Genomic DNA, 26,585 nt, shown 5'->3' with positions numbered 1-26,585 from the left:
GGGTCAAAAGTTTAAGAGGATGTGTTTTGCACAGGAGATTCAAAAGTTATTCCTAAGAACATGGCAATTCAGGGGAAGTAGAAAGTTAACTAAGAAACTACTCATCTACTGATTGATTAAAGTGCTGGAAGTTAGCCTATACATTGAGGAGTTTGTTGTGAAGAGCTGGAGTTTAAGAGCTGCAAGAGAAGAAGAGGGATAAACAGTTTTTAAGACTGCATGAACACTGGAAAGTGTTGGAGTTTACAGTTGGATGCTGCAGGAGGAAGAAACCAAGAGAGGACCACAAAGGGATCCACAAGCTGAACTGTGGGGTGAAAATTGTTAAGTATTGGCTTGATTCAGGAAACATTCTAGAATAGGTATAACTGGATGTTTTTATCTCTAAACTCTAATGGAGAACTACACAAACTTTAAAATTAGAGTCTTTCGCCCTGAAAATTATTTCCTCAACCTGCTTAACTTTTCCTTTTGCTAAATTCTTAAGTAAAATCATAATATGGTCTGAAACATTATTATTCACCCTGTGTCTGAATGCTGTACCACTTTATCTAATACTGGAAGAAAAGAAGAGACTGAGAGGAGATATTATAGCCATCTTCAAATATCTAAAGGGCTGTCACGTGGAAGATGGAGCAAGCTTGTTTTCTCCTGCTCTGGAGGGTAGGACCCAAACCAATAGATTCAAGTTACAATAAAGGAGATTCCAACTAAACTCCACAAAGAATTTTCTAGAGGTAAGAACTGTTTGACAGTGGAACGGACTTCCTCGGAAGGTGGTGGACTCTCTTTCATAGGAGGATTTAGTGGAGATTCCTGCATTGCAGAGGGGTTGGACTAGATGCCCCTTGGTGTCCTTTTTAACTCTACAATTCTATGATTCTAAGTTCAGAAGGGTTGTTTGGTGTCAGCAGCCAGAGACGGGGGAAATATATCGACAGAGTGACAGCAGCGACGTTTTTCAAAAAGGCGGAGTTGGTTTGGCTGATTTATTTGGGAGGAATAAAAAGAGAAGCAGGGCAGAGACTTTCATAATTGATAGACCATGGCTTGACTGTTTTGGGAACTGTACTGGACTGTGATTTCAGATCAACTACTGCTAGCATTTTGTAAGGCTGAAAGCTCTCTGCCAGGCCATTTTAAAAACTTTAAAAACAAAATTAAAGGGTAAAGGGACCCCTCACCATTAGGTCCAGTCGTGACCGACTCTGGGGTTGCAGCGCTCATCTCGCATTATTGGCCGAGGGAGCCGGCATACAGCTTCCAGGTCATGTGGCCAGCATGACAAAGCCGCTTCTGGCGAACCAGATCAGCACATGGAAACGCTGTTTACCTTCCCGCTGTAGCGGTACCTGTTTATCTACTTGCACTTTGATGTGCTTTCTAACTGCTAGGTTGGCAGGAGCTGGGACTGGGCAACGGGAGCTCACCCTGTCGCGGGGATTCGAACCGCCAACCTTCTGATTGGCAAGCCCTAGGCTCTGTGGTTTAACCCACAGCGCCACCTGCATCCCTATAAACCTGATAGTAGTTTCCATAATTAAAGACAAATTAAGTTCATTTTGGGGGTAGAACTTTGAATGATTCCTAGTTCATCTTCAAGTTCACTTCCTTTCTCTCATAGCTATATATATATATATATATGGCAAGTGGTTATTTCTAAAGTTGGAAAACAAAAAGTGGAAGTAGCATTATAAGGCTTATGAAACATTTACAGAGGCTATAATGTTGCTAAGCACTTTTAGCACTTAATCACTGTTGCTAAATGATAAGAAGGGAGGGAGGAATGTGAGTCACTTTTTTTGTGCCTTGCCTGTGGAAGAAATTCAGTCTCTTTCAATAAGTGCATGTACAGGAACAAAGTGAATGATATCTTGTGCTTCTTTTAACAGCTTTGTGGCTGGCACAGATTAAGCAGCACAATACTTTTGTAGCATGGAAATACAACAATTATGCAGCAAGTTTCACACATTGACATCCAATATGCCAGGCATCTTATTCTTTCTGTGTGGCTCCAGAATTACTTCTGGATGCTATACAGCAGCTTGTAACATTCTGAATGCTGAAAAACACATTTTGCTAGGAATAAAGAAATTATGAACTAAAAAGTTCATTTGAATGAACTTGAACTGTTTTGTAAAAGGACAGACTGCAACAGGTTTATTTTTTTGCAGAGGATGAACTTGAACCACTTGAACTAGTTTCTTTTTAAAAGGAACTTTCCAAGCATTACATGTATAGTGTACAGTATGTGTAACAGTGTAAAAGGTGTACACAGTAGTTGAGCTGTACAAATCAGCATGTACAAATCTCTTTCACATAAAGAATTGTACAGGTGTGGAGATAATTTGTACCTGTGTTCAATGTAACACATTGCAAGCCTTTAGAAACAGATGTCTGGTCAGATGTCTGCAGACCAGGCCCAGTTGAAATTAGGAGAACTGGACCTAAAGGAAATGGAGTGTGACTTCCTAGAGGTAATGTGTCTCCTTCAACATGGGGATGAACAGAAGCATGGGAAAGAACAGCAGGAAGCACAATTTTGATGGAGTGTATCCATCAAAAGGAGGAGGAGCAAAGGTATGAGGAGGAGATGCTGCAGTTGAAACAACCACCACCACCCAAGGTCACAACAAAGGATTTCATGGCATTCACCCCTGGAGAGGATCCCTATGTGACTTTGCATGAACATTTCCTGTGACACTTGGCAAAAATCAATATCAATACTAAGCATTGGTGCATTGTATCAAGTATTCAGAGCATATCACATACATTATCTCAGTAATCCTTGATACAACCCTGTAAAGGTGACCATTGTTTTATCTCTGTATTGCAAACACTGAGATAGGGGAGTTGACACGGCTTAGTTCATGGCAGAGAGAAAATTTTGACTGGCACTTACTAGATTTCACTTATAGTCACAATATAACACCAGTGTTCAGATTGCCCTTCAGTCACTTACCTTTCACGATGGACCCTTTAGCATTTCTAAATGAGCCAAATATATCAACCTACTTAAAGCGTGAAAAGACTTGACAGTCTGATGTTCATACTGTGGCCATGGATTGAGGGTGTGCATATTAAAATAGTTTACTCATTTTTAGCCACATATTGCTAGCAATTTGCTTGATTTGCCTTCATACATGTGACAAAAATTATTCTAGGCCTTGAGTTAATTGCTCTCCCGAGGCTGCTTAGACCAGTGTTGTCAGTAGGAAGGAAATGAATAAACCTTACCAGACCTTTTCCCCTTAATACATTTCACTGCAACGTTTGATGCAATAAATTATACATTTTTTGAGTAAAATTGCCATTTGTTAGTTTGTCTATCAGACATACACTTCATAAGTTAATGCCTCTTCTGTTGGTCAGAAAAGACTTGTAACATTATATGTAAGACAAAGTACAAGCAATTGAAAATGCAAGACAATACAGCTAGAGAAAGAAATCATTGAACCTAAGGCTATCCATAACTACTAGCCATGATGGCTATGTTCTACCACCACTATCAGGGTCAGTATGCCTGTGAATATGAGTTACTATAAATCACAAGTGGAGAGGTTGCAGTTGTACTCAGGTCCTGCTTGAGGGCTTCACATAGGCATCTGGTTGGGTACTAGAGCAACAGGGTGCTGGACTAGATGGGTCATTGGCTAGATTCAGCAGGCTCTTATTGTTACTGCTGTTGGCATCTGTCAGTCTTGGGAGACAATGGGAGACCACTTTGGGGGTGAAGTCAAACATTTGGAGAGTTGCAGTGCCTGCTGTGGCTGTAGAGATCCATACGAGAGAGACATAATTTGTTGCAGCTGGGGCTGATGAAGGCATCTGGTTTTGTGATGCAGATCCATCACAGTGTTTGTTCTCTCTGTGCTCTATCCAGTGGCCACCCGTCCTTTGTTCACTGTTGTGGATGAATGACCTATCTGTCTCCAGGCACTACAGTCTTCTGCAAGGGATTCCCACTTGGCGGGATTGATGTTGCTAGCCTTCATGCCTTGCTTGCAGAATCTGTAACAGATATTGATCTGCCAAGGGACCTGGTGCCTGAAGACATGTCCCTGGGGATCGTGCCACTTTGTGGACATGCCCAAACCAGTGCAGATGTCACTGAGACAGGAGTGTGTACTTGGTAGGACTGTGGTATTAGGTGAGCACATCTTTCTTTGAGACTCTGCCCTGCCATGTGATGCCCCAAATCTTCCTGACAACGGCACATGGGGAAGGTGTTGAAGCATCGTTCCTGGTGGTCGTAAGTCACTTCCATAAAGCAGCATGCTCAACATGCAAGGCTGGTAGACCATCTTAGGATTGGTTGTTAGCATCACATTCTCCCATACCATTTTGGGAGAGAGAGAGAGACAAGCCATTGCCATGACTGCATTGCCAATATGCTTATCCAGTTCAGTGTCAATGGAAAGGTTGATGGTTATGGTGGAGTCCTCTGCAAAATCCATGCAAGGGACCCCATTTTGTTAGGGGATTGCAATGCAAGCCCCTTCCCGAATCAGGATGGAGTTTGTATGGAATCCTGCAAAACTGGGGAGGATTAAACCTTGCTCATCAGCTGGTGAGTGGGGGGTTAAATTACCCTTACTTTAACTGTGTACACTGTTCCTCCTCCTACCTCTCTAGCTCACACTGGCAATGCCATTTCAGCCTCAGTGGCCAAGGGAAATGGTAGACAATGGTACAGCAGGATGGTTGCTGTGGACCTGCCTAGGCCTTTCCTAACAATTCCTCCACAGCGCGCCACCTCTGCTTCAATCTATGCTTTTGTCACTTATCTTTCCTCCGCTTCTCTTTCCCTCAGGGTCCATCACTGCTGTGATGGTGAAGCAGTTCTCAGAAGTTTGTCATAATGCTGTACTTCACTGTACAACCTGTACAACTATCATTGGATGTCTCAGCATCTTCCTTTATTTATGCTCATTTCACCCTGTCTTAATGCAGACGTGCTTGTGTTGTTCGAGGCCAGGTGGTAGCGATAGATGGAACCCCCCTGGTTGGCGTGAATGTGAGTTTCCAAAACCACAATGATTATGGATACACCATCAGCCGACAGGATGGAAGGTGAGACAGTTTATTCTGTGCCTTCTGATATTATTTTACTTCATTTTTGAGATGCATTTGGTTAATTCAGTTGTTGAAAATAACTTGGCTGTCAACTAATTAAATAATTAAGTCTGGAGACTTGTCTGTCTTTTAAACTGATTAGTTATTTGATTTTATTTGAATGCAAATCAGCAAAATATACAATTTTTGGTAAATATTTTAGTTCATTTTTCAGTCGATAAAAGACAAGTAAAGGAACTATAACAAAAAATCAGAAATAGAGAACATTAATACAAAACAAAATAAATATACAGACATGCATAGTACTGTAAATGCAGTCTGTGGGTTAAGTAGAAAGGTGAAAAATGTACGTATTTAAATAAGGCACATTGGTAGTTTTTGTATAATTCCAAATTACCGAGTCTTGTGATGGTGGTTTTCTTGAGAATATTGAAGTTGCTCTATAAGTAATAAAGGGTGCCACACCATATAGAAAAAAATCTCAAGTTTCTAGTCCTTGTCTAAATTTCAAATAACATGTAATTTTCTCCATTACAAAATATACCATTCTCAGACATACTACATGCACTATAACAAACATAAATGAACAAAATTCCTCGTTAGAAAATAAAACATACCTTAAACGCTTTATTTTTGCTCTTGTTTTATAGGTGATTGTATGGCTTTTTTTGTATTCATTGTACCACTTTTACGTTTTTCTGATTTTACTTTTTTCTGATTTTTTCTGATTTTACATCATGCTTTGGACTTTTACATTTTTGTAAGTCACCTACTTACATTTTGTAAGTAAGAACTATGGATGGAGGCTCGTAACATTATACAGGAGGCAGCAACGAAAACCATCCCAAGGAAAAGGAAATGCAAGAAAGCAAAATGGCTGTCCAACGAGGCCTTACAAATAGCGGAGGAGAGGAGGCAAGCAAAATGCAAGGGAGATAGGGAAAGATACAGGAAACTGAATGCAGATTTCCAAAAAACAGCAAGGAGAGACAAGAGGGTCTTCTTAAATGAGCAATGCAAAGAAATAGAGGAAAACAATAGAATGGGGAAAACCAGAGATCTGTTCAAGAAAATTGGAGATATGAAAGGAACATTTCATACAAAGATTACCATAATCAAGGACAAAAGTGGTAAGGACCTAACAGAAGCAGAAGACATCAAGAAGAGGTGGCAAGAATACACAGAGGAATTATACCAGAAAGACATGGAGGTTTCGTACACCCCAGGTAGTGTGGTTGCTGACCTTGAGCCAGACATCTTGGAGAGTGAAGTCAAATGGGCCTTAGAAAGCACTGCTAATAACAAGGCCAGTGGAAGTGATGATATTCCAGCTGAACTATTTAAAATTTTAAAAGATGATGCTGTTAAGGTGTTACACCCAATATGCCAGCAAGTTTGGAAAACTCAGCAATGGCCAGAGGATTGGAGAAGATCAGTCTACATCCCAATTCCAAAGAAGGGCAGTGCCAAAGAATGCTCCAACTACCGCACAATTGCGCTCATTTCACACGCTAGCAAGGTTATGCTTAAAATTCTACAAGGCAGGCTTAGGCAGTATGTGGACCGAGAACTCCCAGAAGTGCAAGCTGGATTTCGAAAGGGCAGAGGAACCAGAGACCAAATAGCAAACATGCGCTGGATTATGGAGAAAGCTAGAGAGTTCCAGAAAAACGTCTACTTCTGCTTCATTGACTATGCAAAAGCCTTTGACTGTGTCGACCAGAGCAAACTATGGCAAGTTCTTAAAGAAATGGGAGTGCCTGATCACCTCATCTGTCTCCTGAGAAATCTCTATGTGGGACAAGAAGCTACAGTTAGAACTGGATATGGAACAACTGATTGGTTCAAAATTGGGAAAGGAGTACGACAAGGTTGTATATTGTCTCCCTGCTTATTTAACTTATATGCAGAATTCATCATGCGAAAGGCTGGACTAGATGAATCCCAAGCCGGAATTAAGATTGCCGGAAGAAATATCAACAACCTCAGATATGCAGATGACACAACCTTGATGGCAGAAAGCGAGGAGGAATTAAAGAACCTTTTAATGAGGGTGAAAGAGGAGAGCACAAAATATGGTCTGAAGCTCAACATCAAAAAAACCAAGATCATGGCCACTGGTCCCATCACCTCCTGGCAAATAGAAGGGGATGAAATGGAGGCAGTGAGAGATTTTACCTTCTTGGGCTCCTTGATCACTGCAGATGGTGATAGCAGTCACGAAATTAAAAGACGCCTGCTTCTTGGGAGAAAAGCAATGACAAACCTAGACAGCATCTTAAAAAGCAGAGACATCACCTTGCCGACAAAGGTCCGTATAGTTAAAGCTATGGTTTTCCCAGTAGTGATGTATGGAAGTGAGAGCTAGACCATAAAGAAGGCTGATCGCCGAAGAATTGATGCTTTTGAATTATGGTGCTGGAGGAGACTCTTGAGAGTCCCATGGACTGCAAGAAGATCAAACCTATCCATTCTTAAGGAAATCAGCCCTGAGTGCTCCCTGGAAGGACAGATCGTGAAGCTGAGGCTCCAATACTTTGGCCACCTCATGAGAAGAGAAGAATCCTTGGAAAGGACCCTGATGTTGGGAAAGATTGAGGGCACTAGGAGAAGGGGACATCAGAGGACAAGATGGTTGGACAGTGTTCTCAAAGCTACGAACATGAGTTTGACCAAACTGCGGGAGGCAGTGCAAGACAGGAGTGCCTGGCGTGCTATGGTCCATGGGGTCACGAAGAGTCGGACACGACTAAACGACTAAACAACAACAACAAAGTCACTTGGAGTTTTCTTACATGGCACACCTATTGTGGTATGAAAAGGTGAAAGTACATAAAGGATTTACAAACCAATTAATTAGGGAAGATTTTTATAGAGTATGGGATAAATATAAAAATTTGTTGGAGACAAAAATACCACTTTGGTTCTCACCTTTGGAAGCCATAGCGCTAATGAAAAAGAATATGATAGAAGGTTGGACAAATTATAGAAATATATTAAAGCAAGGAGGAAGAGAGTATAAATTAAAAGAATTTAAGGATTTATCAGGAAAGCTAAAAACATGGATACAATATCATCATTTGAATGAAGTATTTAAGAAAGATAGGATATGACAGTTTGGGGTACAAATATCACAATTGGAGAGAGATCTGTTGGAATGTAATGTTAAATTGCTGTCTGAAATCTGTAAGATATTATTGGCAAAGGATGAGCAAGTAAAATATTCAGTGATACACTGGGCAGTAGATATTGGTCATATTGATTGTGGAATACAGATATAAAATTTACAACATGCTATAGTTTAAGAGAAAACTACTGTTATATAAATGGTATCTAACACTGACTAAATTGTCAAAAATGCATAAAACAAAATCAAGTAAGTGTTGGAAATAAGAGAAAAAATGTATTTTTTTATCATATGTCTTGTAGTAAAATTAAAGCTCACTGAGAAATGATTATAATGAATTGAAAAAGATGTTTAAAATAACATTTGTAAAAAAAAAACCCCAAAAGCTTTACTTTTGGGAATTATAGGGGAAGAACTACCTAAACAGTATAGAAATGTATTCATGTATGTGACAACACCGGCAAGAATGTTATTTGCCCAGAAATGGAAAGAAGGGGAAGTCCCAATGAAAGAAGAATGGATACAAAACTTGTGGAATGCAGTGGTACCTTGGTTTTCGAATGTAATCTGTTCTGGAAGTCTGTTCGAGTTCTGAAACATTCAAAAACTGAAAGCAGAAGCCTCAAAGTAGAAGCCTTACTATGGAAAACTCAAAATGGAAGCTGTGTTTCCTGTTCGACTTCTGAGGCGCATTCAAAAACTGAGGCATTTACTTCCAAGTTTTTGGTGTTCGAGTTCCAAAATGTTTGACTACAGAGGTGTGTGAAAACCGAGGTACCGCTGTATGCAGAAATGGCGAAACTTACCAGAAAAAATAAAAAATCAAGATGACAAACTTTTTGTAACAGAATGGTAATGGTTTATTGAATATTTACAAACAAACTGTAAACAGATAAGGACACTGGCAGGATTATTGTGATAACCTACAGTTTCATAAGAGCATATATTTAAATTAAATGAATAAGAGAATAAGTTAAGTTAATTTAGAATATGCAGGAAATGTAAAAAATAGATTTAAGGAACCACAGAAAGAAGAGGAAGGAAGTTGAGTTTTGAAATGTTAAAATGATTGTAAAACTATTGAAATCATAAATAAATAAAGAAATGAAATGAAATGAAATCACCTAGACAGAGGAACTGGTTAGGCAAGCTGATTGTCATACCTTCTACCCCCACAGATGCAGAAACCCAAGAATCGGAAGGGACTCAGGGCATTATTCAGGTTGACACACACGAACACCAGAAGCTCACATAATAATAAATTTCCCCTTCCCTAATGCAATAGCACATCTGTGCAAAAATTAGTTGCTGTTTTTTTATATAAAAAATACACCCTTAACACACAGTTCGTGGATTGACATTTTGATGTACAGATTAAAATAGCGCCTTATGGATTAATCAACTGAACCAGTTAAAGCTTGCAGATGCAGAAAAAGCTTATGTTCACAATTTCATGGTATGATTTCCTTTTACTGCAACAGCAGCATAAATACTTTAAAACTGTGAGTAAATAATCTATTGCAGTGTCAAGCCTTGTAAGTAATGGAGCTGATATCCATTCCATATTTTTTGTGATTTTAAAATGCCAAGGTAGCAAGTTACCTAATTATTATTTCTGATTTACCTATCTCTTGACAGAGCTGTAGCATGCAAATGTGCTCCCTCTAGTTTTGTTTCTTTCTTTCTGTGCAACATTTGGGAAATGTGATGGAATATGCATAATTAAGCCTGACTTCCTATCACAGTTTGTTACCATCAAAGGTTTCCATAAGAGATGCATCCAGTAATAGAGTGAAGTACCGTATCTATTTACACTGCCTTACGTTACATGACTATTGATGTTAAAGTCATATGATAATAAGAAACTGTATCATTTCCTCTGTCTAATACCATTTTATGCCCCATACCTCTTCTGGGATACAGAGAGTTCTTTTCTATAACAGTCTAGTCAGCTCAACACACCGTGATAATAAATATGTGATGTGGTATGTGATGCAGGCAGGTCAGTGGATAACCATTCCAAGTAACTTCTGCAACCATTGTCCAGCAAACCATCTTGCACAGGTACTCTGCCATTGATGCAGCCAGGTCAACCTAGTAACTCCCAAAGCTGGTTGGCTTAGGATGTGGGTAAGCAACTGACTGTTTACCTGCTTCTCCACATTGTAGGATATCAGTACTCAAACAGCCATGTTGGCAAAGAGTGAAGGTGTAAGTGGCAGGTCAGCTGTTTCATCATTCATTCATTCATTCATTTCCCCTCCCATCTGACTGGGTTGCCCCAGCCACTCTGGGCAGCTTCCAATATAACAAAAATGTAGCACACATATTCAGTCTCCAAGTGGATTCTAGGCACTTACCCAGCATTCATGTTTCCTTTGGAGTGAAGTTCAGCAGAGACGGTGGTGTCTTTATGATATATGGTTTATTTATACACATATACAACCTGAGCCTACAATGGAGGGGCTTGCAGCATTAACACCCCAAGATGGCCTTGTTTCCCCCATAGCTGCAGCCTTGGATTCAAACTGAAGTCAAATATCTCTCTAGCTTCCCTATCTGCAGGTTTGCTTCATCTAGCTTCTAGTTCACATCACTCAGCAATCTAGCCTCCCTCCTTCTAACTGCCCACATGTTGATGGAGGGTCCCCGACCCATCTGCCATCTTGCACAGAACCTCTTCCTTTGTTCCACTTTATGGCCCATCACCTAGGCTGTCACCTCATCAGGGAGCTAGCCTGGCTCTTCTAAGAATTTGAAGGGGGCCCAGGTATTCATTCTACCTCTCACAAAAAGCTTAATAACAATAGTAAGGGTTTGAACAACAGACGCATTGCAATGCTGTTTTGACTCTTCAATTTCTTTTCACATTGCATTTGTGCTTCTTTGTTAATGAATTCTAATTTATTTTTATTTCTTGTAAGCTGCACTAAGAGCTTCAGTATAAGGTGGCTTTTTAATGTAGTATAATAAAATAACTAAATGCAGACATACATTTAGGCATTTTTGGCAGTAGTATGAGAGCAGCAGCTGTATCACTTGATGGTTCAAAATTTAAAAAGATTGGTAATATTAATATTCCCACTTTGCCCTATGAAGAGTGGTTAACAAAGAAAATGCTTAACCCAAATGTTGGAAAGATGGATTTTCAAAAGGGTTTTGTTGAAGCTATATTAGACCAGAATCAGATTTTTAAAATAGGCTTCTTTTGTCTTTTCAGTTTTGACCTAGTGGCTGTTGGGGGCATCTCAGTCACCTTGGTCTTTGAGAGATCTCCTTTTCTTTCTGTGAAAAGGACACTTTGGTTGTCCTGGAATCGGTTTATTGTGATAGACAAAGTAGTCATGCAAAGAGCAGAAGTGGACCCACCATCCTGTGACATCAGTAACTTTGTGAGTCCCAATCCCATTGTACTCCCTTTTCCTCTCACATCGTTCGGAGGATCGTGTCCAGAAAGGGGGACAATTATACCAGAACTACAGGTAAGAACAAATGCCAATGGTGTAATATCATTGTTGGAATGACAATAAATAGTTGGTTATCTATTAGAATGGGGACCCCTGTTTGTGTTAAAGCGTGGATAATTTAATTGACCTTTAGCTAAGTGTTAGATTTTATTTGCTAAAATGAAGAACTGAATATTTTGCTTTTTTTATGTAAGTCACTGGTTCCCAACCTTTTTAGTTTTCAGAAACTGACCTAAAGGGCAGTCACAAAATAGCATAACCCCAAATTAAAATAAAATATGTCATTATTATTCCCCTGTTGCTGGTGAGTAAGTGTGGGTTATGCCAGCCCAGCACAATCCAGTGTTGTTATACCCATTTTCCTGGGGGGGGGGCAACCAGAGTACTGTATGACAACCCTCAAGTGTGTAGTCCAGTCTTGTTATCCTGTATATTGGATTTTTAGGGAAATGGTGAGGGTTAAGGAGAGAAGCTTGTGGAGCTGATTATTGCAGCAGTGCAATTAATTAAGGGAGTGAAGGGAGCCACGGAAATAATTGATGGTTTCATTTGTGAATGGAAGGATAGGAACTGCAGATCCACACATTGGGAAACAACAGAAGGATAGACCATGATTTCAAGTTTCTTAGAGTTTTCATTAATGTGATTTTCTGTGACATTAACACACCCAACTGTTTTTCAGGTGGTCCAGGAGGAAATCCCCATCCCTTCCAGCTTTACAAAGCTCAGTTACCTGAGCAGCCGAACTTCAGGATACAAAACCTTGCTACGCATTGTGATGACACATTCTACCATCCCTCCTGGAATGACAAAAGTGCATCTTACTGTTACAATTGAAGGGCGGCTGGCTCAGAAATGGTTCCCTGCTGTCACCAACTTGGTCTATACCTTTGCTTGGAATAAGACAGATATCTACGGCCAAAAAGTCTCTGGCTTGGCAGAAGCAATGGGTATGCCTTTTAACAACAACAACAATTAATTAACTATTGATTTATTGCATGGGCATCAGCCACTTTATTTATTATGTATGAATTCCAAGAAGCCTTTTAAATGATCATCTTTCCCTGGCTGCATCTGCAACGGAAATGTTCTTAAGTTTTTAATGTTTTAAATATTATTATTATTATTATTATTATTATTATTATTATTATCCAGTATTATTATTAACCTTAAAATGCATTCCTCTAAGGAGCTCAAGGCAGTGTATATTGTTCTTTTGCCCATCCATTTTATCCTCACAACAATCCTGTGGGGTAGGGTTACGCTGAGAGATAATGACTGGCTCATAGACATCCAATGTGCTTCAAGTCTCAGCAGTAGTCATTTAAAAATGTTGCTACTTAATCAAATGGTGTGTCTCTGTTTTCCTGTTCTTGTGAGCAGATGCACGATTAAAGATGGATATTTCCTGGTCAGTGTCAGCAACACACCTTCTAAAAGCAAATTCAGGTTGTTTGTGAGTGCCTTGAATATTGGAGCCAAAATAGGGCCTCTGAAAATGATAGAGAGAGGGAGGTGTTGGCATTACAGTGGTACCTCGGTTTATGAACACAATTGGTTCCGGAAGTCTGTTCATAAACTGAAGCGTTCATAAACTGAAGTGAACTTTCCCATTGAAAGTAATGGAAAGTGGATTAATCTGTTCCAGACGGTCCACGGAGTACTTAAACTGAAGCATTCATAAACTGAAGCGAACTTTCCCATTGAAAGTAATGGAAAGTGGATTAATTCGTTCCAGACGGGTCCGCGGAGTACTCAACCTGAAGCGTTCTTAACCCGAAGCATGGGTGTAATTGGTTCTGGAAGTCTGTTCATAAACTGAAGTGTTCATAAACTGAAGCGAACTTTCCCATTGAAAGTAATGGAAAGTGAATTAATCCGTTCCAGATGGGTCTGTGGCGTTCGTAAACCGAAAATTCGTAAACTGAGGTTCCACTGTATTGTGGGAACCCTGAAATTTGCAGAAGTATAAACATAGTAGTTGAAAATAACTAACAAGGCAAGCTGACCCCTTCAAACAACCTTGTAAGGACTGAGCATGTTCAGGTGCCAGGCCATGTGGAACGTCAAGGGCATGGCCGTAACTCAGTGAAAGAGCATCTGCTTTTCATCTCCCAGGTACAATCCTTGACATCCCCACCTAGGCCTGGGAATATCTCCTCTCTGTTACTACATGGAACAAAACCTATGTTCTCAATGTTATTTTGAAAATAAAATGGAAAGCTCAGTGGGTGGGCAGAGTAAAATGCAGGTTACATAATCCTCAATGAGAATATGGTTGTCTGGCAGGAACCATGGACAGGGGACCTCTGGTCTGCAAGCCTTAATTATGCCTGCCATAATTAGGTTGTTCCATCCAAACTACACCTACCAGCCTTACACATATGATGTCCGGTGAGAGGAGGGAAAGGTGGGCTTGGATGAAAGGGCTTTGCAAGCGCCACTGATCAGCGCTGCCCACAAGACTCTTGCATAAGGCTTCTCAAGAGTAGATAATAAGCGGATGATCAGTAGTTGGGAAGTGCTAAGGACAGAGCTTTGTGAGCACTGATGATCAGTTGGTTGTTGGTGCTTCATAGACTGTTCTGCTTGCATGATTTGATGTCAAACCACATGAGCAAATGCAAGTCACCTGTTCTCAATTGTGATATTAGGAAATTGACTGGTTGGCACTGGTAGTCTCAGACTGAGACTGCAAGGTGGGAGGTGGAATCAGAGAATTGTAGAGTTGGAAGGAACTTTCACTGCCACATCATTCCCTGACACTTGTGCTAGATACACCTCAACATTTTGTTGCAGGTCTCACTTGTTTTCTCAAATTGCAAACTCAAGATCTTTAAGCACCTAGCCATCTGGAAAGAAAACAGAGCCACCCAAAACAGGCAGTGGTTTCTGCATCCTTGAGGACCTCCTAATTTATGCAGAGATTTATAGGTTTGTAATTTTGTTTTTAGGGACGCGGGTGGCGCTGTGGGTTAAACCACAGAGCCTTGCCGATCAGAAGGTTGGTGGTTCGAATCCCCGTGACGGGGTGAGCTCCCGTTGTTCGGTCCCAGCTCCTGCCAACCTAGCAGTTCGAAAGCACATCAAAGTGCAAGTAGATAAATAGGTACTGCTACAGCGGGAAGGTAAACGGTGTTTCCGTGTGCTGCTCTGGTTTGCCAGAAGCGACTTTGTCATGCTGGCCACATGACCTGGAAGCTGTACGCCGGCTCCCTCGGCCAATAGCGCGAGATGAGCGCCACAACCCGAGTCGGTCATGACTGGACCTAATGGTCAGGGGTCCCTCTACCCTTTAATTTTCTTTTAAAAGTTTTTTTAATGGCCTGGCAGAGATCTTTGAGCTTCCAGCCTTACAAAATGCTAGCAGTAGTTGAGCTTAGAGAAAATAGGGTCTAATGGGATGTTATGATGTCATGGAAGCCTATTAGAACTGGCTGCATGGTGCCCATCAGTGAGCACAAAGGAAGCACAAATTATTCTCACTCTTAAGCATTGACACAGTTGTAATTTTGCCAAAATGTGCACTGGTGTGTGCATTACATGATTCCCATTGAGAACGATATAATGTGCATAGAAAATATATCTATTTGGATGCACATTATGAATCACATCCTGGCCAATGCTTTCTGTTTTCCAGCACTGCAAGTATGTCTGTTTGTGCCCTTTTGAAACCTTTGGAAAGAGAGGGGTGGGGAGCTTGGTTCCATTTGTTTTCTGGTTTATGAGGAAAAATCTCTGGCTGCCAGTACATAAAGGGAAGACAGGACACCAGGGAGGATGGAAACCCTGTACTTCACTATTCTATCTTAATTCCTGCTAAGAGGAGTAATTCCTCATCCTGTCCTGACTTGAGTGACCATCTCCTCTTGCTTTAGAGCAGGGATGTGGAACCTCATGCCCTACTCGCCTTTGGCCCTTCTTGCCTTTCATTCTGGCCCTTGGAATTCTTCCCAAACTGCACACCCTGCTGACCCTGTTTCACACACTGTGCGAACACCTTCTGTGCCAACTTATAAATGCCTGCAGAAAACTTTTCTGTTCTGCCCTAAAGAGTACACACCACATAGTACAGTCATACCTCGGGTTGCATCCACTGTGGGTTGTGTTCTTTCAGGATATGAACGCGGCGGTCCCGGAAGTGTTTACTTCCGGCTTCCACCGTGCGCGCATGCGCAGAAGCGCTCTATCGCACTTTTGCGCATGCGCACACACGCATGCTCGGGTTCCGGACTTTTCGGGGTGCGAATGGCACCCTGGAATGCATTGGGTCCGCAACCCGAGGTACCACTGTAGTAGTTTCCTGATGTTTGTTTTTAATTTCTTTTTACTTTCAACTTGTTTTAAAGTCTTTATTATTTTATTGTTTGATTTTATGTTTTTTTATATTATTGTAAACTGCTGTGATATATCTTTATGGTACAGTGGTATATAGTACATATTTTTATAAATAAATAAAATGTGACCCTTGGGCTGAAAAATATTATCCACCGTATGACATATTTAGAGTTCTTACCCTGCTAAGGTTCAATCTGGTACCGTCATTTATTTTGGAAAGTAGATTTGAGCATCTTCATTTGATGACTGTCATGTATGTGTGTGGCATGGTAAAATTTGTGTACATTTTCTAATCTTTTCTTTAAAGTACCTCATTCATATATTTGTCAGTTTCCCAAAAGTATCATGAGTTTGCAAGGTATTGTTTTTGTTTGTTATTATGGTACAGATTTTTGTGTTTTGATGTTGCAAACTGCCCATCAGATGAAAGACAGGTGATCTTCAGATAAAGGACAGTATAAAAATTTAATAAATAATGATAACAAATCCTGCTTCATGCCAAAAGTGAGGTTCTATAGGGTGTCCATCATATACGCATCTGCCTTTCACAGCACTTCTGAAAAAGTCCAGAATTGTGGTGGTATCTTCCCTACCCCCATAATTGACACCTCATCATTCATAATCGTTCTCTTTTTATTATTATTCAAAGAAAGATTCATCATTAAGTTCCAGTAAAACTGATGAGTTGTGTGCAATAATTATACCATGGTGCCCATATAATAGCAAATGGCATTGGAGCAGATTGAAATAGCAAATTTCATACAAAACATCCCCTTCCCTCTACTCAAGTGCAATGGAGAAATCTTGTCATCTTCCCTTTTTTGTGCCTTCCAGCAAGATATATTCTTTCAAAGTGATGGATTAGAGAGAGCAAGGTGAGAGGGCAGAGGGGATAGTGGCTCCCTGAAATAAATGAAACAAGAGGTCTGCTTGCCCCAGGTATGATGGAGTGAGCTTGTGCATCAATTCCTATGCTCAACAGACAGCAGTTGTGACAGTGCTGCCCGTGGAAGCAGCATTTTTGCAGCACTGATGAATCACTGGAGGGACAGCAGGGTGAGCATCTGGGCTCAGACCAGGCATACCCTCCTGCCATCTCTCAGAGCAGTGTCACAAGAACATTGTCCCTAGGAAACAGCAGTCTGCTGTGACAATTTCAGGGCTGATAGGAATTAATGTGGGGGGGGGACCTAGCTCAATGGCATACAGCACCTGTTTGGCATGCAAAAAGACCCAGATTTTATCACTGGCATATCTAGTTTAAAAGATTTCTGTTCTTCACTTTGTTTTCTTCCAGATTTCTGTTTAAGACCCTGGAAAGGCACTGCTTTCATTTATTATTGCAATGTGTACTATGTGGTGCTGCCCTTGAAGACGACTCAGAAACCTTAATTGGTCCAAAATGCAGCAGCTACCAGATTTCTGGCTGGAGTTTCTTTTAGATCTTGTATAACCCCTGTTTTAAAACAGCTGCAACACTTGCCAGTTCATTTCCAAGCCTGCTGTTTCAAGTGGTGTCTGTGATCTAATTATTGATAAAGTACAGGTGAAATAAGAAATACCTGTTTTAAAAGCAAGTATATAAAAATAATTTTAGTGGCATAGGTATAACCTGGTATCTACAAGGGCAACAATCTTTCATTTTTAAAAAAATGAAATGAGCCTTGCTGCAGCATCAGACAAAATAATTGCCTGGTCCAGCGTCCTCTTTCCCACAGTGGCCACAGCACAAAAAGGGCATGGGGGCAATAGCCCTTTCCTCCAGTTGCTCCCCAGCAACCACTTTCAAAGGCAAGCCTCAGAGTCAGCTATTAGCATAATTTCTAACATCTAATATAGCCCAAAAGGCATTATGCAAAAATGCAGTATTCAAGTACCTGAAAACTTCCCATGCAGACTCTCTCAAGTGCTAAGATCATTGGAGGGGGGTCTCTTGATTGCCCTACCATCCTCAGAAGCTTGTGGGGCTGGTCTGGGGGAAGGAACTTGCTCTTTGGCAGCTCCTAAGTTGTGGCAGTCACCAAAGGTGTGTTTGACACCTTATATCACCTTTGGTGAATGCTGAAGATGCACCTTTTTACCCTGGTTTTTGACACTTGAGTTGTATATTTTTCAAACCCACTTTAATTTTGGGGATTGTTTTACTCTGTTTTTTAATATTTTGTTTTAGAGTTGTAATCCACCCTGAGACCTTAGGGCAAAGAGCATGTTAATAATAATAATAATAATAATAATAATAATAATAATAATAATAATAATAATAATGATACGGTAATAATAATAGGACATGCCGTTAAGGCATCTTCTCATCTTTCATAAATCTAGTTGATTCCAGCATTTTTATTCCTTCCTGGATATGCAGTCCAATTTTTCTCTTCTTTTTTCATCATCTCACTAGTTATAGCTTTCACGTACATGCCCCTGAAAGAAGCAGAGTGCTTATTTGCAACCTGAGTAGTTCCCTCCAGGAGCAGAGAGCAATTATGTCCTTTAGTTTCCAGGAATGTGTTCTTCCTTGCACATGTGCTCCTGAATCTCTGCAGGTGCCACATTAACAGCAGATACGCAGTGGTAGTCTTGGGATCTGCGATTATTTCGGCTCCAGCAGCAGCAATTTACTCTACATTTCTTCATGATAATGGCATAGGAAAGAATTCTGGCAAGCTGAAAGCGACATTCTGTTACTAAGACAAGTTTTGTGGTTTCTGTTGCTCCTATTCACTGATGAGGTTTTCGGAAGAGTTGCCTGCTCTCCCCCCCCCCCCTCTGTAAGGTTGAGTGGATTTTTCCATTGCTTCCTAAGGATGTTATAAATACTGATGCCATTGTATTAGCTGCTAACTACCCCAGCCTCAATGTTATTAAGAAATAGTCATTAAGAAATAGTCACACACGAGATATGCTTATTAAGCTTTTTTAAGCATAGTGTATGCAAAACAAACTCCTTGTGCTGTTTATATAGGGGGTGTTACTGGGTTGTAGGGGTTATTAGGTTGTTGTATTTATTTTGATTATGTATTTTGCGGTTTTATATTTTGATTTTATTCTGTGAACCGCCCTGAGACCTCCAAGTTTAGGGTGGTATATAAATTCTAATAATAATAATAATAATAATAATAATAATAATAATAATAATAGCATAATATATGCTATCCCCACTGCACCTTTGCTGTTGATACATACTTGGTGAAAACCTGGATAGAAAACCTGGATATAATTTATAGCAATGGTATTCAGAATTTTGCTCTTTGGCTACAGAAAAGCCTATACAGTGGTACCTCTGGTTAAGAACTTAATTCGATCCGGAGGTCTGTTCTTAACTTGAAACTGTTCTTAACCTGAGGTACCATTTTAACTAATGGGGCCTCCTGCTGCTCCCGCTCCTCCACCGTGCGATTTCTGTTCTCATCCTCTTCTACTCCACCGAGGCACTGTATATTATGTTCAAGAACCACAGCATAAATGTTACCCCAACTGAACCTGAATCACACGCCTGTCGTGTTGTGCATAAATCTACTTCTAGAAAAGTCAACTGATCTAATTTTTTTGTACAGTATATGCATAATATTTGTACATATGCTGCTGCTGCTCCTCTACCACATCATTGCTACCGCCTACTTATGCCTGCTAGGCAGAGAGCCCATCAGCAAGCAGGCGGTAGTGGCATCTGCTGCTGCTTCTCCTCCTCACCACCACCATGGCATGAGCCAGAGTGTGAGGTGGATGAACAAGCAGGGTGCAATATGAAGAGGAGCAGGGTCAAGGGGACTCTTCTCAGTGGGTGCAATGCAGTTGCCCACTCATGGTGACCTTTGATTAAGATTTCGGGCTTGCTTTGAGGGAGGGATAGGAGGGTGTTTCTCCATTGTGGAGAACAGAAGTGGTGGCTTCTGCTCGTTGGAATGGGTGGGACAGAAGGCGGGAGGCCCAACAGCAGGTGGAGCCAGAGCGGACGATGAGCGGAAAATCCATTCTAGTTTTGCTCAGTTCTACAAGGACAGCAATGAGACGCAGTCCACCATCACACAATTCTTAGTCTACCCTCTGCGAGTGGAATAGGGACTTTCCTAACAACAGTCAGCAACCTTAACAAACTACAGCTCCCAGAATGCTTTGTAGGAAGCCATTGATGTCTAAAGTGCTATCATAGCACTTTAAATGTATAGTGTGAATGTGACCTAAGGAAAAGGAAGCTGACAGGTGTAATAGGACTGCCTGGTTCATGGATGTTGCTTTTAGTTCACCGTCAACAGCAGTATAAACCTGTGGTTGAACTTTGTCTCAGTGTCAGTCTCTCATCCTCTATTCCTGCTGCAGCCAGGCATTCTCAAACAGAAGGAAGGGTGACCATTGTTAATATTTTTGAAGATTGGAGGTGCCAAAAGGTCTCTAGTTGTCACAATATCCTTAATCTAGTCCAGGTAATCATGTACCATGTCATCAAGACCCTCCTAAGGTCCTGTTTTTTTACATATAGCAGATGAGATGGAACTCTCCAGTATCTGGACCTCACAGCTTTCAACTGTAGGCCATGGGGGCATGTTTATGTATGTATGTATATATGTACAGTATGTATGTATGTATGTATGTATGTATGTATTTTTATTTTTTTAAGTTTCAAAATGCATAGAAAAAAAGATTCTCCACACAGTATAGAGATTCAGTTATATATCAAAAATGACAAAAATACAAAAAGCAACTGAATAATAAATACATAAAACCATAATCAAAAGCAAAGATAAAACCAATAGACCATTAAAAACAAATGTAATTATATAATGTGTCTGAATAGGACTGCTGAAACAGAAAAGTTTAAGTAGACAGCTAAAACAGTATAGTGAAGGTGCCAGCGTAATGTCAATAGGCAAGGAGTTCCAGAGCACAGATAATGCCATAGTAAAAGAATGACTTGCAAAGGCAGGATGAACATTGCATGGCACTTGTAAAAGTGCAAGTTCCACAGATCAGAGTGACTGACTGTGCATGTATGGGATGGGGCAATCAATCCCTTAAGTAATATGGTTCCAAGCCAGCCAAGGCTTTGTATAAATGAATTCTCTACATAAAAAATAAATAAACCCTTGCACACGGAAAAGTAGATGGCAAGAAAGGGCCCTGTTCAGCAAGTAATCCAAATGCAAGACTGGTTGTTGGTGATACGGGAACATCCTGCTGTCTGAAGTGCAGCAGTCCCCACAGGCAGGTTAATAACCTTCTCTGTTGCTTATGAGGCTTGGTCCAGGGGTGGGGGCAGGGGCAGGGGTGATTGGCAAAATGCATTTTGATGGAGCCCCTGCTGAATGAGTGGGATTCCTTTGTCTTGCTTTGTGGTAGCATCAGGTGGCAGTAGTCCCAGTAGTCCAGCCCTTTCACCATTCAGCTTCCAACTTAGCCTCGCTCCGGGACATTATGGGAAATTAAAACAGCAGCTCCAGGACAATGGGAATGATGGGAATTGTAGGCCAACAACATCTGGAGGGCCACAGGTGCCCCATCCCTTAAACAGTGCAGGATTAACTTCTGATGATTTAATCTTAGAATTACCATGGAAAATGGGAAGTAAACCAGTCTATAATGTGTTGTTCTTTATGTCTTTTCAGTGTCAGTGGGTTATGAGTATGAAACTTGTCCAAATCTGATTCTGTGGGAGAAAAGGACTGTAACGCTGCAAGGATTTGAGTTGGATGCTTCAAATCTTGGAGGCTGGTCCTTGGACAAACACCACATTTTGAATACACAAAGTGGTAAGTCAGTTGGCAATGAATTAAGCAGCATGGGAAGGTTATTTCACCTCACCTCCCTGCAAAATAGAAAATTACGAATGGTAATAACATTCCTAACTTCAGAGGGTATTATGGCTGGTCAGAAAAGTCTGCTGAATCCTTCTTTGGTTTTCCTGCAGAATCATAGATGTATAGCATTGGAAGGGAACTAACTTGTCCAACCCTTTGCATAATAGATGCTATTTAGTTCAGGCATTGACCACTGCATCACTGATAGATGGCCATCCAGATTAAATACCTCCAGCAAAAGAGAGCACACAACTTCCTTCCGATATAGAAGGTTGCACTGTTGGACTGTTCTTAACATTCTTGTGTTCTTCTGGATACAGTTAAGGCTCTCACCGTCTCAATATGCAGTACAACTAGGTAACATGGAATATCAACAGAGTAGCCCTATTTATCTGAATGTCTCATTGCTGGAAGTGACTAGATGTTTGCTGAACCAGGATGGAAACAACTATTCCAAGGTCACAGCAGATGAAGTGAGGAAGACCTTTATGAGATAATAGAATATGTGTGTCTACTATGGTCATAAATTGTTCCAAATAAAGCATCACTTTAATTACAGGGGTAATTCAAGAGGGGATTTCCCCTATTTTCTTGCAATATCATCCATTCCCACCCCCCTCTACTTATTTTATAGGCTACAGGGGAGCCATGCTTGAGATTCAGAATGGTCAGGGGATAAGGCTAGTAGATTTTATTAAGGGACTTCTCTTCATCTTCCTCCAATAATCTAAGCACTAGTAGGATGAAGCAAAGTGTGTACTCTCAAACTTCATTAGCTGAAAGGTCAAAAAATAATGTACCACTTGATCTCAGCTAAACTCTCAAGAGCAGGTTCTCATCAGTTTGAGCCACTGAATATGAATATATATATATAATGAGTGTTCAACCTTTTTTAAAAAAAGCTGCAGTTCAGGCCACAATGTGACGTGTGGGGAATTGAAAGGCATGCATATTTGAGTGACTTTTCATTCATGAACTTCTTCAAATGTTTGCAGCGATTAATTATACTAGAGAATTTGTTCCGCTGGGATGCATTTGCTAGGGCAAGATAGTAAGAAATGTCATTCTGCACTGTAATGATAATAATAATAGCATCAGAAATACTATAACAGGGACACAAGCTTTTCCCTCCACCCCTATTCAAACACAGTTCTCTCAGCTTCTTAGCTGCATCTTCCTGGCAGTTATGATCCCAAAAATCCTTTCCCAACATATGCATCTTTGTCCACACACATGCAAACCACTCTTAACTAAAATCTAATTTAGGTGCAAACATTGGGTGGGTTCAGCTAGGTTTATTGAATTTATGTATCTTTTCCCGCTAAAAAAAAGTTTCCAAGTAATATACTGCCAAATAAGAAATAAACATGTTAAAAACAGACTTCACAGTACAATCATATTATTGATTCTGCCCAATTCTGGGGAAAGCAAAACCATTTTTGCCCAGTGCAAAAACGATCACAGAGTTGGTGCCAGGCAAGCCTCCTTGGGAAGAACAATCCACAAGCAGGAGGCTGCTATAGGGAAGACCTGTTCTCTCATCACCATCCTCTGGACCTGTCTTGAAGGTTATACTCAAAGAAGGACCCTGAATGAGAAGCCCAGGGTCTCAGCACCAGGGTCTGAGCCACAAAAGGTTTTTTAAATGTCAAAACCAGCACTTTGAATCATGCCGAGAAACGAATCGGCAGCCTGTGCAATCAGGCCAGAATCAGTGGTCTATACTCACTCCTCAGAGTGAGTTAACAATCTATCACCTGCATTCTATACTAGCTGTGGTTTCTGAACCATCTTCAAACTCAGCCCAGCGTAAGTTGAATTGTAGTGGTTGGACCTGGAGGTTACCCAAGCATGCACAACTAAAGCCAGGCTATCCTATCCTGTTGAGCTACCAGCCAAAGCTGGTATAAGGCACTCTATGCCACTTAAAATACTTACATATAGTGGATGGAAAGGGAAATGAAATAGGTTAAACAGATCCTGAGCTGAATTGAGCAGCCTGTGAAACACCCCAGACAGAGGCAGACTGCTTTCCGAAGCACAGAGTTGAGATCTGAAGTGGATCTTGTGGTTGGTGTGCATCTATAATAGCTGTTGTTATCAGCATTTGTATTTTTTTAAATAAAAAATCCATTCTAGGTCAGAATCCAAATTCTGAAAGACAAGTGAATTAGTTAGTTATTTGTGTATTTATATTCACGATTTTGGGGGGGGGGGGTGCTCAAGGCAGCTTGCAGACCGGAGGTAGGAAATCAAGTAGAAGTAGATAACAATTTATTGGCCAAATGCAAGGACAAAAATACAGTTTTGCAAAATCATCAGATAATAGTTGAAGAAACCTTTTGAAGAACTGTGAGTAGCTAGTGAATCAGAAAATCTTACCATTCCAATAATCACATAGCTAACTCTTCTGTTAAGTGTTCTGGCAAGGCTAGCATATCTGTCAATATATTACTGGAAGGCTCCTCATATCCCTATTGTTGGAACAAGTTTGTAAAAGCTCTATTTTGGGGTGAGAAGTAAAATGAATACCCTCACACAACAATCTGGATTTCCTGTTATGTTCTGTGTGCCCAACTCAGGCTAAGTCTCAGATCAAAAAGCAGCTTTTCAGCTAAGAAATTCAACGTGATCTGGCTGCAGAGGTTCAAAATTCTCCCTTTTGGTGGGCATGATAAAAGAATTAATACCATTCTAAGGATAATCTAGTGGATCTAAGGGTTTTCTGTGCAAAGCATTGTCCAGGCAGAGCTTTAATACCAAACTACCCAAGACAGGGAAGATCAGATCTCCCAAAACATCTATTTTTAGCAGAAAGCCGCTGGGTGGGGAGTACCAATATTTGATTGAAGCAGCAGTGCTGGGAGACAAGATGTCTAAACCTTTTCACCAGCACTGTTTTCAGAATGTAAATCTCCTATTATCCCCGCTGGGGAGAAAAATACATGTTACTTTTATTGTCCCTGTATTTGGTTCCCTAGCAGGGCTAATATCAGCTTCAGGGTAGGGGGAGTGGGATTTTGATTGGGGGAACTAAATAGGGAGGGAGAGGTTCAAGGTTAAATACCCCCCTTCCCTAGTCCTGCTGTTCTGACTAAAATCAGCTGCTTAATCCCCTCCCATTGTAAAATACAAAAATGGAGCTTCTGTGATACATTTGTCTTGTCTCATAGATCACATTCTGGGTTGCTGTCCTGGTCAGTTAAGTTCCCTGGTTCATATGTAGTGGGGGATCCTGATAATACTAGCCAGGGTCTAGTGAAGTCAGCATGTGGCAGGAGTGGGGAGAGGAGGAACTAGAGGAGGAGCACACATTCACATCAGTGGAGGCTGGTCCATTATTATGAAAGAAGCACTGCTACACCTACCTCAGTCTGCTTTCCAGGGGCAACACACTCTATTTCACCACTTGAGGTGAAACAGGTAGTGCCACCCTGCCCTGAATCAGGCTTCGGCTACTGTTGGGCTTCTTGCCTTCTACCCTACCAGTCTCAGTGAGCACCAACTACTCTGGATTCACAGCTTCAGAAAGAAGTCTGTAATGATTGCCTGAACTGGGCTATTATCTCCAAGGCAGACACCAGACATTTTGCTGCCTGAGATGGATCAGCAGGTGGCTCCCCTTCCCATGCAGTTGAGCAAAATAATAACCATGGCCTGCAAAACTTATTTTGGCACCTGAGGCAGAAAATTTCATAAGCACCTCAACCCCTTTCCTGTCAGTAAAACTGCAACAATAGTAAAATAAATAAATGACACTTTTTGCCATATTGTGGCACCCAAATTCAACTGCCTGAGACAAACACCTTGCCCTTCCCAATAATAGGGCTGACTCCAGTTTTTTTCATGGAAAGAGTTTAGTAACTGGGTCCTTTAGAAATGGAAGCTCTCAGTGTTTTAAAAAAAGTTTAGGGATACTCTCATTTTGACTCAAGAAAATCACCATTTTATAGTTCAAATTGAGGGAAATAAATACAGTAAATGGAAAAAAGTACAAAGATTCACAAAATGTTTAGGGGTATGCGTACCCCTGCATCCCCCCAGAAAAAAGCACTGGAAGTCCTACTTTTAAAGCTGGTATTCAGATTTCACAGATAAGGTGGCAAGGGCTGGGAATATTTCAACTATAATTTTTAATATAATGAGATTTTGTTGCATTTTCTGTTGGTGTTGGATCACATGCGCATTGCGCACCCACCCACCCACCCACCTATTCATTAGCTACCTGGGACCTTTGAGATGGGTTAGGCTATGAATGTTAATTGAACAAGTACAATCTTTTCTACTGTATGTCATTTTTTGAAGTTACAAATACAGTAAAACTCTGGCTTCATCCTAGGGAACCTGTTTAGTGAAAGCATTGACTATTATTTGAGCATGTCAAAAATAACTATTTTGATTTTGTGCACAAAGGTGTTTGGGGGGTTATTGTAGCTTGCTTGTCTTTATGACACACTATTAAACCAAAGCTCCTTTCTTTTATTGTCAGCCATAAACAAAATATTTGCACGTAGACGTTATTTCAAGAGAGGCAGGGTCTCTGGAGTCCTAATTATATATTGTTACTTGTGGGAGAAAGATGAAGGATTGCCTTTACATATTTAGCCGTAGACAGAGGCCAACTGCTCCTGTCATTTCAGTGGATTTTAACTGCCAAGGGAGAAGGCGTCTGTGTGCATTAAGAATCCTGGCACATTGCCAGTTTGCTCTTCCAAATGCACCCAAAATTCCAAAGAGAAATAAAGCAAGCTTGTCCCTTGTTGTTCATAAAATATTGCTTCTTTC

The 26,585-nt window shown here is 40.7% G+C and overlaps 1 protein-coding gene across 1 annotated transcript in view; it reads left to right on the top strand.

The window, feature by feature from the left end:
• TENM1 (teneurin transmembrane protein 1) overlaps positions 1-26,585 on the top strand; it is a 371,047-nt gene that overhangs the window by 258,924 nt on the left and 85,538 nt on the right. Inside the window, exons 16-19 of the mRNA XM_060270166.2 lie at positions 4,954-5,073; positions 11,424-11,685; positions 12,353-12,620; positions 21,609-21,752. Of these exons, the coding sequence (XP_060126149.1) occupies positions 4,954-5,073; positions 11,424-11,685; positions 12,353-12,620; positions 21,609-21,752 (794 nt within the window). The remainder of the gene's footprint in view (positions 1-4,953; positions 5,074-11,423; positions 11,686-12,352; positions 12,621-21,608; positions 21,753-26,585) is intronic.

Source organism: Zootoca vivipara, chromosome Z2, assembly GCF_965207765.1.
Source record: "Zootoca vivipara chromosome Z2, rZooViv2.hap1.1, whole genome shotgun sequence".
In the NCBI taxonomy this organism is placed as follows: domain Eukaryota; kingdom Metazoa; phylum Chordata; class Lepidosauria; order Squamata; family Lacertidae; genus Zootoca; species Zootoca vivipara.
Note: the sequence above shows the minus strand (reverse complement) of the source record. Positions and strands in the feature narration are given on the sequence as shown.